Source organism: Sylvia atricapilla, chromosome 3 (assembly GCF_009819655.1).
Source record: "Sylvia atricapilla isolate bSylAtr1 chromosome 3, bSylAtr1.pri, whole genome shotgun sequence".
NCBI classification, from domain to species: Eukaryota; Metazoa; Chordata; class Aves; order Passeriformes; family Sylviidae; genus Sylvia; species Sylvia atricapilla.
Genome location: NC_089142.1, coordinates 9,484,086 through 9,499,542, shown reverse-complemented (window position 1 = coordinate 9,499,542; position 15,457 = coordinate 9,484,086). Strand labels below are relative to the sequence as shown.

At 42.0% G+C, this 15,457-nt stretch overlaps 1 protein-coding gene across 11 annotated transcripts in view; it reads right to left on the bottom strand.

Moving 5' to 3' along the window:
• PUM2 (pumilio RNA binding family member 2) overlaps window positions 1-15,457 on the bottom strand; it is a 72,778-nt gene that overhangs the window by 54,600 nt on the left and 2,721 nt on the right. For 6 of the 11 annotated variants that reach the window (XM_066314735.1, XM_066314737.1, XM_066314736.1 and 3 more), the window contains exon 1: window positions 10,984-11,078. The exons of 1 other annotated variant lie outside the window; for it this stretch is intronic. In XM_066314735.1, coding sequence (XP_066170832.1) covers window positions 10,984-11,064 — 81 coding nt within the window. In that variant the 5' untranslated portion in view covers window positions 11,065-11,078. Of the gene's footprint in view, window positions 1-10,983; window positions 11,079-11,244; window positions 11,477-11,679; window positions 11,818-15,457 lie in introns of those variants that run through there. 4 more of the 11 variants (XM_066314743.1, XM_066314742.1, XM_066314747.1 and 1 more) reach the window with 4 other exon arrangements.

Here is a 15,457-nt window from a genome sequence, read left to right as displayed (position 1 = left end):
ACATATTTCCTCTTTCCAGTTATGTCTGCTATCAGAAATGAGAGTCACAAGCAGGCAATAAAGTGATATCTCACTAAGCAATTTGCAATACATTCAGGGTATTTTTTAACAGAAAAAAGGCCCAACCTTACAATTCACTTGAAAAACTCACAGTATTTGCCCCATCTCATGCAACACTACAATGACAGAAAAATCTCATCAGGAACTTATTGAACAAGATGTTTTAACAGGGAACAGATTTTCCAAAACAGGAACCAAATGCCCTCTCTCTCAGCTCTCCTCTAGGCACAATGGAAAATCCTGCCAGTCTAAGATCTCTTTTCCTAGTTTGTGAGGCTTGAAAAGTTTCAGTTATTTGCAAGTTTGAGAAGCTGCTTAAATCATACATTCAACAACCATAATGTGGGTTTCTAGTTTGGTGGAGCTAAATGCTACTGGAACTAATTGATGACAACAGCAAACTCAAAATTAAACCACGGCAAACCCAAGCACAGAAAGATAGTACTTAAAACTTGTCAGTGAACTTGTTGCTTGCAGAAACAGAAATAAGAACAGCCTCAGAGGCATGTTAACTTTACAGGGAGAACAACCCCATCAATCATCTAAGATAAAACTTACAATGAAAAACTAACAAAGTGCTTATGTGTTGTATAGGTGACTAACACTTAAAAAGTTAAAAAATCTGCTTATGAAAATTATTTTGAAATCACTTTAAAATAGTTGTATTTCACAACTACACTTCAAAGCTGAAATAAAAGTTGCAAACAAAGATAGGAAATTTAAAAAATGGACTGCAAGCCTATTTAGATTTCTAGGGACAGTTTTAAGTAAAATCTGTTTAAAAAAGAACTAATGATTGAGGAAACGCAATTCCCACTGTAAGGTCAGGAAACATCTTATGCTGCTCTCAATCTGAATGAGGAGGTTATGTTCATTGTTCCAAGGTTTAGCTGCATGACTGTGAGGTCTCATATGGGAAAATGATTTCCCAATTTCTATTGCACAAACATATTAGTCTATCTTATTTGAACAACAAACAAAATAATCCTATTGAAACCAAGGCAGAGTTTTTGCTAGGAATTTCCATTTCATCCTATTAAGTATCGGCACATTTTGCAAGCTTAATAGCATCTATACATTTTCTCCTGGCTACCTTAGTTCCAACAGACCCCCACTGAAGCCAGGGTGGATACTTGCAAAAACTGAAACATACAGCTTCTCCTCCAGACCACAGAAGTGCCCAAAAGCTCTTGAACTCAGTAAGACACTTCCCTTTGTTCTCTCCTCTTCCCCTCCAAGGAAGGGTTTTTCTTTGTAACAGAAGCTACTCACAAAACTTTGAGATGTTTGTCAATTGTAACACAATTGAGTTGCAGCAACTGCAGCTCAACTGAAACTTTGTGTAAAGACACAATTTATGTTCTTTTGTTTATGGCACCACTACCCTTTGGATCTTTGGAAAAGGTTGCTACAGCCAAAGCTTTTCTGTCAGTCTTCCTTATCAACTCTTGCTTCTTCAAAAGCAAGAAGCAAAGATACCCAGGTCACGTTAAAATTCACAACTCAAAATACTTAGACTAAACTAAGGAAGCGTTTAACTACTTCTGCCACGATGGAGGGAAGTAGTTGGAGCTGAACTAGGAAAAGACTAGTAGCCTGGGCAGTATCACACTGCAGTAGCTTTTTGCTTCAGCATGTGGGGAAGAACATCTGCAAGTAGTCAAGACATGCTAAACATATATTCTGACTTTAAAAAAACCTTACTCTCTGCAACTCCAAATATTACATACTGACTGATGATCACTAAGCCTTTCTATCCTAGACAATTCTTCATTTCTGAAATGATGTGAATTAATGACAAACAGATCACTAACCTATCTGCAGCTCCATGGGGATGTGAACAAAAGGATGATGCCACAGCACACAGCAGTCTTCCTCAAATGCTCTACTACCAGACAGAAATGCATTTTTGGTCTTGAGGGAGAGAAAAAAATATCCAAACCTCAAGTGAAATAGTTTTTATACTTAGTTCATTATCCTTTATAATTCTTTTCACTATTAAATATTTTAAAGAAAGATTAATGGCAGGCAGGGATGATTATCTCTAGATTAAGGAGTTTATACTTAATCTTGTGAGTGACTGGATGGTCACTACTGTTTTACCATGGAAGGTGACAATGGTGGCGTCCTGACTCAAATTAACAGTGCTGGCTTCGATATCTTGTACTGAGGAGTTGTGCATGCACTACTCCTCAGCTGTGTGCCCAAAGATTTTTGGCTCTCACCTCTCATGTAAAGCATGCTCCTCTAGCCTCTGCCCTTTTCTATGCTGCAAATTATTCTTTTGAGCCTCCCCCTCTGCCTGCAAAGTAGTTCAAGTCTCTGAAGTGCTGGCCATTAGTAACTGCTGTCCACCACTTCTATTTTTATAGCTACAGCTGAAGCAGATATGGAAGAACACAACAGACTGAGAATATTAACAATTTGCATGTTTCTGTGCCTCTCATGCCAAAATGCTCTGTAAGATGATGATTTTAGTTCTGAGCCAGTGGTTAGTTAATTTGGCCACCAATGTGTCAATATTGGACACCAATGTGTACACCTAGCAAAAGGAATTTTTCATTTCAATGAAGTGTTGAATCCAATTCCATGTGGTGTGTTTGTACTTCCTGCTCTTCTCTTCAATGTATGTGCCACCTGGAGTTCTTCCATTAGCCTTGATAATTCCCAAATTAGGGTACACTAAGCCTCAATACTACCATGGATCTCCACGATAACCTGCTTGATCTTTCCCTGCGTTATCTAAGGCCTCCAAAGTTACTGTGAATTAAGATATAATAGAATATTTCTGGAAGGAAACATAAATATAGAGTAATATATAAATATAGAATATTTATGGAAGGAATCATCTAATCCAACTAGTTGATCACTTCAGGGCTGATCAAAAGTTAAAAGCATCTGATTAACGGCATGAACTCCCTTCCAACTATTGACACTCAGCGTAATTCCCACAGTTCATCCCTCAATAACCTCTAATCAGGGACACTGACAAGCAATTCCTCAGTATTAACCACAGTAAAAATTAAATATCTTACTAGACAAATAATTATCTTTACTAAAGACATCATCTTTGCCATATGTTCAGTTCTTTTAAAGATATTTCAGATGGCTTTCACAAGAACAAGATAATGTTTCACTAGTCTTCTCAGGAATTAATTTCTTGCAATTAATGAAGTATATTTTTCAACTTCTTATTTTCTTACTGAGATTCTTTAGCACTTTAACTAATCTGAAGATTCTTCACAATCCATTAGTGACTCCAGTCAAGTTGATCTGTTTGTCTTAGAGCTCCCAACAACTCTGAACTCACTTGTATGTATAACTCTGTGTCAGTCAAAAAGTATCAGCTATCTTCTATACTATCACTTGTATGAAAGTGAATACAAGGTGTTTTTACTTGAAATCATCACTTAAGGCCTCAGGATCATGGGACTTACTTGACAGAAGACTATCCCAGGAAAAATGGATGGAGGCAATGCTGGGGAGAAGTTCTTGGGGTTTTGGAGGAGACCTGGGGTTGTCCAGCCGCAAGAAGAGAAGGCTCTGAGGAGACCTTAGTGCACCTTCCAGTACCCAGAGGAGTTACAAGAAAGCTGGACCAAGGAATGGATGGACAGGGCAAGGGTAAATGGCTTTACAGAGACAGAGGGCTTATAGCAGGTATTTGGAAGAAATTCTTTACTGTGAGGATGGTGAGGCACTGGCATCAGCTGCCCAGAGAAGCTGTGGCTGCCTCATCCTTTGAAGTGTTCAAGGCCAGGCTGGATGGCGCTTTGAGCGACCTGATCTAGTGGAAGGTGTCCCCACCCATGGTGGGGTGGGGGGCTGGAGCTAGATATCTTTAGGGTCCCTTTCAACCCAAACCATTTAGTGATTCTTTGAACATCAGACATTACAAGATGTTTATCTACTTTATTTGCTTCCATTAGTTTTCTCTGCATTTTTCTTTGAATGCATAAAAAAAATTCTATTTTTAATATATTAACCTACACAGTCTGTGTGGTAGACACAGACCATAATCCCAGCTAAACTCCTCCCCCTGTTTGCATAAATATAGATTTTAGAAAACCCATTTCTTTAGTACATCTAACTCTTAATTTTTTGTTCTGAAAACAACAAAACAACCCCCCCCAAAACAACAGCAAAAACGAACAAATCCCTCCTAAAACACCCCCCCACCTCCAAACCAAAAAAACCTCCAACAAAACAGTAACCTCCACATTTACTAAATCCTAAAGAACACTGGTACACAGAACTCAAACCAAAGAATTGAAATGGAGAAGTGCCCTGACCCGTCCTTGATTTCTGTTGGTTTATATTGCTACAGAAGAATGAGAGAGCAAATGAGTCAAAAAATGGTGCAACAGTAAGATAATGATTACAGTATGCTGAAAACTACAATTCCCACATGGATAATGCAGAGCAAAGAGCAGCTTCTCCTTCACCAAATCTTCATAAAGCAAAGAATCACTAAAGCACTTCAAAAATCAAGCGCAGTTCCCCTGCATCCCCCACTCGAGTTACCAGGAAACACTTACGAGGTTCATGACATTCACCTTCACAAGGAATCCACAAGTATTTGGATGGACCCCACTGAACTAAACAAAGCTCCTGATAAAGGCACAGCTCTGATCACTGGGCATGGAAAGCAGCTGGCAGAAGGGAGATAGAATTGTTATTCAGAATTTTCTTAGCTGTGAATAATTTTATCTACAGGACAGACAGATCAGCCTTGAGAAATGCTAGTGAAAATCAGCACCATTACCTGTGCAACTTCCACTAGCGAGGAAAAAGTCATCATTTTCATTCTCAGGAAGTGTATCCAAATGGACAAATAAAATAATGCAGAATTTCAGATTTACGAAACTGCTTTATGGCTTCTGTACAAGTAATAAAGAATGTGATACAGCATGAAGCAGAATATCAGGTAAAAGGTTTTATATTTTGCTATGTAGGTCAATATAAGAGGAAGAAAATAGTAAAATGGAAAGCCAGAAACAAAATGCCAAAAGAAATAAAGAGTGAGAAAGAACAGGTGAAGAAAAAGATGAAGACATAACAAGTATTTGTAACGTCAGCAAATATTGACATCTGCTCCTATACTTACTACATTTTTTTGAGTACAGTCCCTAAATCCTGGAGTTGGGAAGGTGCAAAAAGTTCCTTGTGGACCAAAAATGTGGCACACTACCAGAATCCTGGGGGAGAAAGTAATTCCTACCCTCAAATCCAAACCAAAGTTTTTAAAAGAAAGTTGGGAAGCTGTATGAAGAATCTGAGGGCAAAAGGCTTAAAACTGGATTTTTTTCTCTTCTAGGTTATCATATGCAAAAGGAGAATTACATTTTAATCTACACTTAATTCTACTTCTATTTCACCTGAATAAAACATTCTTATCCCTAAGTGTAGCAACTAAGACTCAGTACTAAATGTATATTACTTCTCATAAAGCCTACCAGGAGTGCCTTTTCAAACCGAATCAATTGCTTTACATAAATTCAAAACTAATGATATAATCATATTCTGATAAAAAACAGGCACTCAGAGAAATATGATATGCTTACACAATTTAAATAAATGGTTCCAACTGAACATTTCAAAATTACTTTATGCAGTTTCATGTATAACTCCTTTAATAAAATTAGTAGCAAGTTCTAGGTTGCATTATTACAGCCTTGAAAAATCAGCTTAATTCACACATATTGTTCTTAAAGATGTGGCTTTGACACAAAACACAGCAACTGTCCCAATGAAAACAAACCAACAGCCTACTGTATGACACACATGAAAGCCATCTCCTGTGAGCCACCAGTGTTTGCCAGACACACAGCTGCCCCCAGCCTGCTGCTGGAAGAAATTCCAACTGTGGCATGGAGAACATCCACTGAGGGGTACTTGGATACTGGAAGCACCTGACACCAGAGTTACAGGGATGGTGTGAGGAGGGCTTTCACCTGGATTGGGCCCTGATGTTACTGCAGCTGCTGCTCCAGCTGGGGCAACCCCCACTCCAACCCCACTGGCTTCCAGAGCAATGCTCATGTGCATCATGCCTCCCATCTCCAGCCAGGACACTTAATCCACACCTATGAGGACACAAGAAATGCTCACTCCACAGAGAAAGCTAAAAAGAAAAATGCTTGATAACATAAAAGGCTGTCCTACACATCTTTAAATATATAGCTCTTATAATTAGGACTGGGAAGAAAAAAAGCGGGTCCAAGCAATACAAGTACAATATTTATTGGGAAATATGTTTAGTGATTTAAACCTTAAATGTCACTGCCAAATTAGGACTCTTAAAAGAAAAAAAGGCACCACAATGTATTAAAATGGTAGAGCTCCATACATTATAAATGCTTGCCCACATATTTCCTCGCTAAAAAAATCAAAATACAATTTTCAATCACAAAGGCAGCCGTTTCTCTTACATTATTACTCAGCATGATGTGTAAAACCACTAATTCTGTTATACTGTTATGTCTGATTCTATAATTAGTAGACTATGTAACAAAGTAGCACAGAAAACTAACTTCTCCATCTAAACTATATGTCACTCTTAGATCCCAGCCTCAGTTGTTTTTTCAAATGTGTTAAGCCACATAACATTCTAACATGGTAATTGACATTAAATGTCTCTGACCCACGCAACAGTACATGTGGGGGTCTCCACAAAATAAAGATTTCAGACCCAGATTAAAATTAAATTCATCAGCTCACTTGTGAAACATTTAAGACTTGGCTTGAAACAATCATAACTGACAACAGAAAAACACTCTTGGGGGTATTGACAAAATCCTCTCAGGAAAAAACACCTGTCCCTGCCTGAACATCCACACTTACTGATCACCACAGGTTCCTAATCTACCATAACTGACGTGCTATCAGCCTTTTAGTATGTGAATGGACATAAATAAAACCCAAAACACCACCTACAATCTAAAATAAGTACTCTTTAAGGGAGAAAAAATATTCAAGTCCAAGAACTGTCTTCTTTTTCACGGTAAAGGAAAGGGGTAAGTTACAATTAAAATCTAACATATGTTTACAGACATTTAATCAGTCTACAACACTCAGATCTCAAATATAGACCAAATAAACCAGTCTTTTAGTCTCTCTATACAATTCTACCTTATTAATTCACTGAGTCTTACAGACCACCAAATGTCGCATCTGTAAGGAAAACTGCATTATATAGACAGTTATACAGTAGGAGTATTTTGTTATAATCATGAACAATCTTGGTTTTGTAATGCAAGATCTAAAGCTACTTTATCTTATCTGTACTGTTGCAGTAGATATTTGCTTATTGTCAAAATAATGTAGTAACATGAGTTCTGCAACTTGTTCAGACTATGTGATTAACTCATCACTGTCCTGTAGCAGAACTAAAATTTAAGCAATATATATCACAAACAGAAGATATTTGAAAAATATGAGTCAAGCCAGACTCCTTATTTTTAGATTAACTAATACACAAGCCATTCCAGCAAGTCTAGCTTTGTATTCAATCAATACACACACGAGAAGAGTTACAGAACTTAATGCAGCTTATAAAAAGCTCACTTCCCTTTTAAGAGATTCATGATCTAATTCTACACAAAACTCTGTATCAGCCACTGATATATGGCTGATAAATGACTAGTTCAACCCATCACCCAAAATTCTTCCTAAAAAAACATGGATGAAATCTAAAACCAAAGTTACGAAGAGGTCTGACACAACTCCACTTTTTTCCACTAGGATGTACACACTGGGAGAATTATACGGACAGACAACCAGACCTGTGACCTGTAACTGAGACTTTTGCCAATACCTTAATGAAGCAAGAGGTAACCTATCCTGGAGTTCTATGAAAAATTAAATTTAAGATAATCACAACTACAAAACATACACCAGATTTACTGAGTCCAAGGTACACAAATATTTGTTGTCAAAAAATAAGCCTTCCTAGAAAAGCTGCAGATTTGTTTTTAGCAGAGCAGACCATATCACCACTTAAGTTTAGTGCAAATAAATGCATAGAGAGAGCATATAACTTGCAAAAAAAGTCAAATGTGGCTTATTACTGAGATGCTTTTCCTATGGAGTTTTGCATTTCCCTCTTAACTCCTAAGATGGTTGTCATAACCTCCCTAGATGTATTTCTTCTACAAAGCTACAACTGCTCTTAAATAACCATGTTTAGAAAAAGTATCTGTTAAGCAATAATGAAATATAATCTTTAGAGATAAGTGGTCTTTATTTGTAAGCTAAACACTTCACATATCAGCTCTTGCCTACTATTCTAAAAGCCACAGCAGGTACTCTGAGAGATCCAAACTAAATCTTGCTGTGAAGTTTCAGCACGCAAGCCATTGTATAGATTTTATACAACTTGTTTGAAATAGTTAGTACTGAAGTAGTTAGAACTAAATCCTTTACATGTTTTGACGTAATTTAAAATGCTTTTCCACTATGTGACTGTGAAGTGCCTCCAACTTCGTTACTAGCAACACAACACAATTGGCATTATTTGTTACAGGAGCTTTTAAAGGAAAGATTTCTTGCCTCACTCCCATGACAAAGGCCTGGGCTCTGGCTTATACAGAATAAGCAAGACAACAGCTATGTTATGGGTGGGGAAATCCCAACTAAATGAGGCAAACATTTTCACCTAAACTACCTGAAGAGAAAGAGTATTTATAACTCTCTTACATACCTACACTTTTGATACACACAATGAGAAGCATTTATAGATCATGTCTTCTGTCTTAGGTTGTTTCCTCTGTACTGTTTCTATCAAACTTTAAAAAAACCCCAAAACCCAAGGTATTAATGCTCATTTTACAGGAGATTCTCAACACGGAATTTAACATTCAAGAGAACTTAGGTTTCTTTCTAATGTAATAGTTAATTTTCATATAATTTCACATTAAAAAAAAAGCAGGAAGACATACAGGCAGGAATTAAAACCATCTACTGGCTTACTTGGCTCTGTGTACAAAAACTTGGTCTAGTAATTTTTGGATTTTGGAAAGCATTATACAAAGAGAAAGATGAAATTATCAAGGAGAATGCTTCTACACATGCTGATTATTCAGTGCACACTCAAATATCACTAAATTGAGGAGAGGGGACAATATCTAAAAGTGAACTGAAAAGTGCTGTTTAAAAATCACATCTAGTTCACAGTATTCAGCAAGCTGATGTTCTGCTAACACACTTGTCCTAAACATTTGCTACATCTGGCCCATTGAGAATATTGCAGAGAAACACCCAAGGAAAACAGCTACATAAAGCCTTCAGTGTACTCCACAATTCAGTGTAAGATTTAGTATAAACTGTCATAATAAGAGGCATCTTCTCATGAAGAGACAGGCAAGCCCAGTTCTTTCAGCCAAGTGCCTGCACTATTAGCTCAATCACGATACCAGATAAAATTACAATTGCCACAGCACGGTGCCAACATCCCTAACACAGAAGAAAAAGATTCAGTACTACAGAGTAATACTACAGAAAAAAACCAAAAAAACCAAAACATTCTTATTAATGCAAAAAAAATTGTATTTAAATAGCATGGAGTTTCCTATGCGCAAAATCCACATAATAAACTGCAGAATGTGCATTATGAAGCAGTTTCTCACATGCATTTGCCTACTAACCATTCTGCTGGGCCAAATTCCAAATCTTCAACTCTGAACACTTCAGAAAACTGTCAGGTGATTTGGTGTCATTTCCACACATATAACCCAAACCACACCACCACTAAATTAGCATTTCCCTTTTTATTCGAGTTTCCTTCTCCCACTTCCCTAGCATATTTATATTCGCACTGACACAGAGTTCTTGAGCAAAGTAGGCAACATTTCCCTCAGCTTCTCAACAAAACTGCCACTGTTGTTGTTAACATCTGGTTTTAAACCTAGACGTGACTAAATATAACTAAAAACTATGCTTTAAGTGTAAAAATGGTAACATGGCATAGGAATTATATTTCGAATTCATATCCCACATACCTGAAGACCTACACCATCAGCTCACTGGAACTACGAAGGCCTGATCTCTCAGTGCAGATGCAACAAAGAGAAAGTAAAATAAACCACAAAGTATTTTGTTAACATGTAGCAAGTAAGTGAATATTAGCCGAATTAAGAATGCTACCGATTCTCATTGCTCATACACATCTAGTTCCTCAGAAAAAAGCATCCCGAAACCAGGTGATAAGAACCTCTTTATCACATCTCAAACACGCTGCACATTTTGGTATTAAGCCATCTTGCTACAAACTGTAAACCAGAATACTATAAACCGTCTCAAAAATATTAATTTTCTCTCAAGGAAATAGGAGTCTGACCTTAGGAAACGCACGGGAGAAAACAATGCCAATACAAAACCCGAAAATCTTTGCACAGTAACTGCCACGGAGATTAACCCCAAACTGTTCCTTGTACGCACGATCCACTCAGGACAGGAGGAATTTTCCTCAACTTTTTGTTATTGTGCTCTGCACAGGCAGGTTTGAAGCAGAATCACACGCTCAGCTTCATTGTGTACTACCAGCTACCAAAGGCATTTGGCCTTCTCGCTGCACTCTCAGGAAGTGAGGATATTATCTTTAAAAGCACTAAAAAAATAACACAAGTTTTTCGTACGTTCGAACAAAGCCCGTGTGATTCCAGCCACGCAATGGCCCGTGGGGTCCCAGCGCCGCCCCCGTCCCCGCTCCCCCCGAGCCGGAGCCCATTGTAGCCCCAGCGCCGCGTCCGCCCCCGTGCACCCCGGGCCCCGACGCTCTCCCGGGCACACCGCGGCCCCGCACCTCCCGCCGGGCCGGGATCGGCTCCCCCCGAGCCCCTCCGAGCGCACAATGCCGCCCCTCCCTCGCTCGCTCGCTCGCTCCCCCGGCGCCGCCGCCCCTCACGGCGCTCGCTCCGTCCCCACCTCGGCGCCGCTGCCGGGCGGACACAAAGGCGGCGAGGCCGCCGCGCAGGCCCCGCGCCGCCCGGTGACCTGCCACAACATGGCCCCCTCCTCCTCCCTCCTCCTCCTCCCTCCTCCTCCTCCTCCTCCCCTCCCTCTCCCCTCCCTCGGCGCGCAGCCGAGCCCGCAGACAAAAGGGGGCTGGAGGAAGGGGGGCCCGCCCGCCCGCTCAGCCCGCCCGCGGCCTTCCCAGCGCGGCGCCGGCCCCCCGGGGGTACTCACGGGCTGGCCGGCGGCGATGGAGCCGGAGCGGCCGCTGGGACACGCCTGCCCCCCCGCCGGCCCCTTCCTCCTCCTGCCGCTCCCGCTGGGCGCCGCTCCTTCCTGCCTCCCTTCCCGCCCGCCCGGGGCTCACAACGACATGGCGCGGAGGGACAGGGACAGCGAGAGCGCGGCTGAACCTCCCCGGCCGCTCCCCCCGGCCGCCGCCGCCGCTCGGCCCCGCCGCCCCTGCCCGCCCCGGCCCCGCCGCGCCTGCGCGCCCCGGCCCGGCCCGCGGGGAGGCGGAGGGAGGAGGCGGCGGCCCCCGGCCCCTTCCGCCGCGCATGCGCCGCTCGCCGCCCCTCAGCGCGGGCGCCGCGGGAGGGGGATGTCCCTGTCCGTGTCCTTCCCGCCACAAGGCAGCGTTAGTGTTTGCCTGGGTGTGTTTGTGCTCACTTGCGTTTACTGTGTCCACGTCTGGGCTCCTCAGTGCAAGAAAGACAGGCAACTACTGGAGAAAGTCCAGCAGAGGCCACCAAGATGATGTGGGGTCGGGAGCATCTCCCGTGTTTGAAGATACTGTGGGAGCTGGGCCTGTTCAGTCAAGACAAAACAGAGAGGGGATGTCATTAATGCATATAGGCATGTCAAAGGCAAGTGCCGTAAGTATGTCAAAGACGAGTGCCAAGATGATCACAAAATCACAGAATTTGTTGAGTTGGAAGGGATCCATCAGGATCAAGAATTTCAACTCCTGGCCCGGTACAGGAGATCCTGAGTGTCACACCATGTGCCTTAAAATATTGTTCAAGTGCTTCTTGAACTCTCTTGGGCTTGATGCTGTGGTCACTGTCCTGCGGAGCCTGTTCCAGTGTCCAATCGATCTCTGGGTGAAAAACGTTTTCCTGATGCATAACCTAAACATCCCCTGACTCAGCTTCGAGCTGCTCCCTTGGATCCCATCACTGATCACCAAAGAGAAGTCATTGCTACTTCCTCTTCCACTTCCCCTCATGCGGATGTTGAGGACTGAAATGAGGTCTCCTCCAGCCTGAAGCACCTGGCTGTCGCTAGACTTTTAAGGGGTGCCCAGTGACAGGAGCAGTAGCAATGAACTAAAACACAAGAAGTTCGACCTCAACATGAGGAAGAACTTTACACTGAGCGTGGTGGAGCACTGGAAAAGATTGCCCAGGGAGGTCATGGAATCTCCAAGACATTCACAACCCACCTGGACACATTCCTGTGACCCTGCCTTGGGAGGCGCTGGACTGGATGATCTCCAGAGGTCCCTTCCAATCCTAAAAATTCAGTGATTCTGTGATTTTAGGCCTTTCAGGAAGCGTGGTGGGAGCTGGTGCCCACCTGAGGGCCTGGGAGACAAAAGGGAGGTGAGGCCTGTTTGAGGGGCCCCCAGTGGTCCCTGGTGGCTCCTGAGGTCCCCACACCCAGCAGCACCCATGGGATGTATATTTGCATGTGTATGTTACATCAAACAAAAACGCGTCTCAACAGTTACTAATTTATGAGTTAACTGCTGCGCCAATGGTTATTGTGTGCTGATTTTGGGCAAAGAGCCAATTATCCCCTTCCCCTGAGAGACTCAAGGATGGGATCACTGGTACAGAGGGACTGTGCTGTTGGTAAATACAGTTCTGGTGCCGGTCGGCATTGCCAGCGCTGCGTCTTGATAGCCTCACTCATTATGAGAATAAATTCTGCATATTCAGCAGCCCCTAAAAATTACAGTGATCTCTGCATGTCAGTGACATTTTAAAACAGGCATTTCACAAGAAAATCCCCTATTTTGCCGTTTTTACCCATTTTTCAAGAGCCTGGTTGGAGAGTGCTCCACTGCAGGAAACAGTGACAGATGCCATCCACAGATCAAACCTTCAGACAAAACCTGGCTCTCTGTCCTGTGGGCACTGCACCGTTGCTGCTGCCGACCCCTTGATGTGCAGGCAGGGAGGAGACAGGCCCTGCCTGTCGCAGTGACTCCAGGCGAGCTGGGCTGCAGGAACAGCACCTGTACTGGTGCTACTGCTGGCGCAGCAGTTGTGTGGATGAGATGTCTGTGACTACCAACTGTGTTCTTAAAAATAGAGATGTCTCAGAGGAGAAAATCCTGACTGTTTTCAGTATTTATAGACATGGCTAAGAGCATAAAAGTTCCCAGCTCATGATAAAGATAGAAACATTTCTGCAAGAAATGAAAATGATTTCTTGAGCCTAATACTAGTCAGCTAAATACTTAGATGTCTGTAGCCTGCTGCCACTCGGCTAATCTCTGTGATCCCCAGTGTCCTGTCTCACTGCCACCTGGGGCTGTCTCCAGGGGGGTTGCAGGGCTGAAAAGCCAATTCCTCTTCTCACTGGGGAGGGAAGGATTCTAAGGCACAGCCTCCAAGCCAGCCCTTCCCTTCATGCAGACCAGCTGGGACTGAAGGAAACCCTGTTATGCTCTTGGCATCCTGAACACTTACAGCAGCTGGTCTACATTACACCAGCTCTCCAGCTCTGACCCTTCTGGGGACCCTGTTTGTCCTCAATAATTCTAATCAGTGTTTGTATAAAGAATCAAATCTTCACAAAGACCTCAACATGCATTTGGTAAGCATAAACTTGAATGATTTCCAGATCAGTGTGCTTCTCAGTGTACTTTTTCTCAGAAAAAACCCAACCTGACCATGAAACAGAAAAATGTTTAAGTGCAATCAGTTTGGGATTTGATCTGATAAATACAATTATTTGATTATTTTCTAAAATGCTTCTCTAAAAAAAGAATAAAGCAATTCCACCATCACACATCTCACAATTCAATAATGACACTAAAATTTTTGACTCATGCTAATATAGTTCAAGAAATGCCTTTCTCCCTTACCTTTGTTCTGAGTGGAAGCTTTAAAAATACTTAATGCTTTAGATAATTTTACTTGATATCAGATCATTACAGAATGTTTTTCCTAGCTATTCCTGTTTTTAAGGATGTGTTAACAGCTGACTGGGTTCTGCTTACCCTCCAGACATTTCAGATAAACTCCTTTAACACAGTAATGCTTTGTTTTTTCTGTGAATTACTGTACTCGATGAAAAATACTAAACAAATACACAGTCTACAATTTACAACAGTAAACTGTAGATATGGAAAGGATATGAAAAGCCTGGATGCCTTCACCTTTCTCCACCGTCTCCCTCTGACACCTTGGGTAAGACACTTGACTGAAGAGCACTCACAGAAACTGAAAGCTGCAGCCCCAACCACCCCTGCTCAGCTAGTGCCTAATCATGAAGAGGTCTAAATTCTCTAAGGCCACAAACTTCAGGACCTAAAACTCTGGACATAAACAGAATTTATCCTGCTGTGCGATGACATTCATGTCCCCCAGCATTTTTGACAAACTGTGCTGTTGGATCTTTCATGGTAGCAAATAATTAACTTGTATTAATCAAAATGAAGGTATTCCTCCATGAAAATGAAACAACTAGGTGTGGTAGACACTCTCAAACCATCTCCAAAAATGAAGGTTCCTGCAAAAGCTTGCACTCTTTTAAAACGAAGTGTGTGACATCCTTCACTCCCAGGGAGGGGGAGCACCCAGATTTGATTCCTTTGCTCAAGATTTACAGGCATGACCTCCTTGGAGAGACTCCCCAAAATCAGCAGCCTACTTTGGCTGCCCTCTGCTGCAGCTGGGCTGCTCTGCAGGGAAAAAATTAGTATCTTCATCTCAGATCTTCTGCTTAATGGCCTTGCAGTCAGAAAAGCACAGAGTTGTTTGGGTTGGGAGAGATTTAATGACCCTCTAGTCCAAACCCAAGCCAAACTATCCCCCGTCTAATCCCCAGTCTAGCTGTCACCCTATAGTTTAAGAGGGGCAGTGATGGATGTGTGAACTTCTTCGTTCTCTGAAACAACAGCTGCAGTTAACAACCTACACCTTCACTGAAGGTCAGCCCTGCAGCTTGGGAGCCATTGGAACTATCTGTCCAAGTTCCAGAGAAAGGCCTTGGAATGATGGTTTATATCCTTAGCATGTCCCTTGTGAGCTACATCATGGTAAAATACGCTGATCTGGATGTATGCTTCATGCATTTGCAGGAGCAGATCCCATCCTCAAGGTAACTTTCGCACATCACAACTGCACACCAAATCTAGGAACCCAATGCATTGGACTCTACATTTCATTTTGTCAAAAGACTTAAAATTAGTTAATAAAATCAATGAATCTGA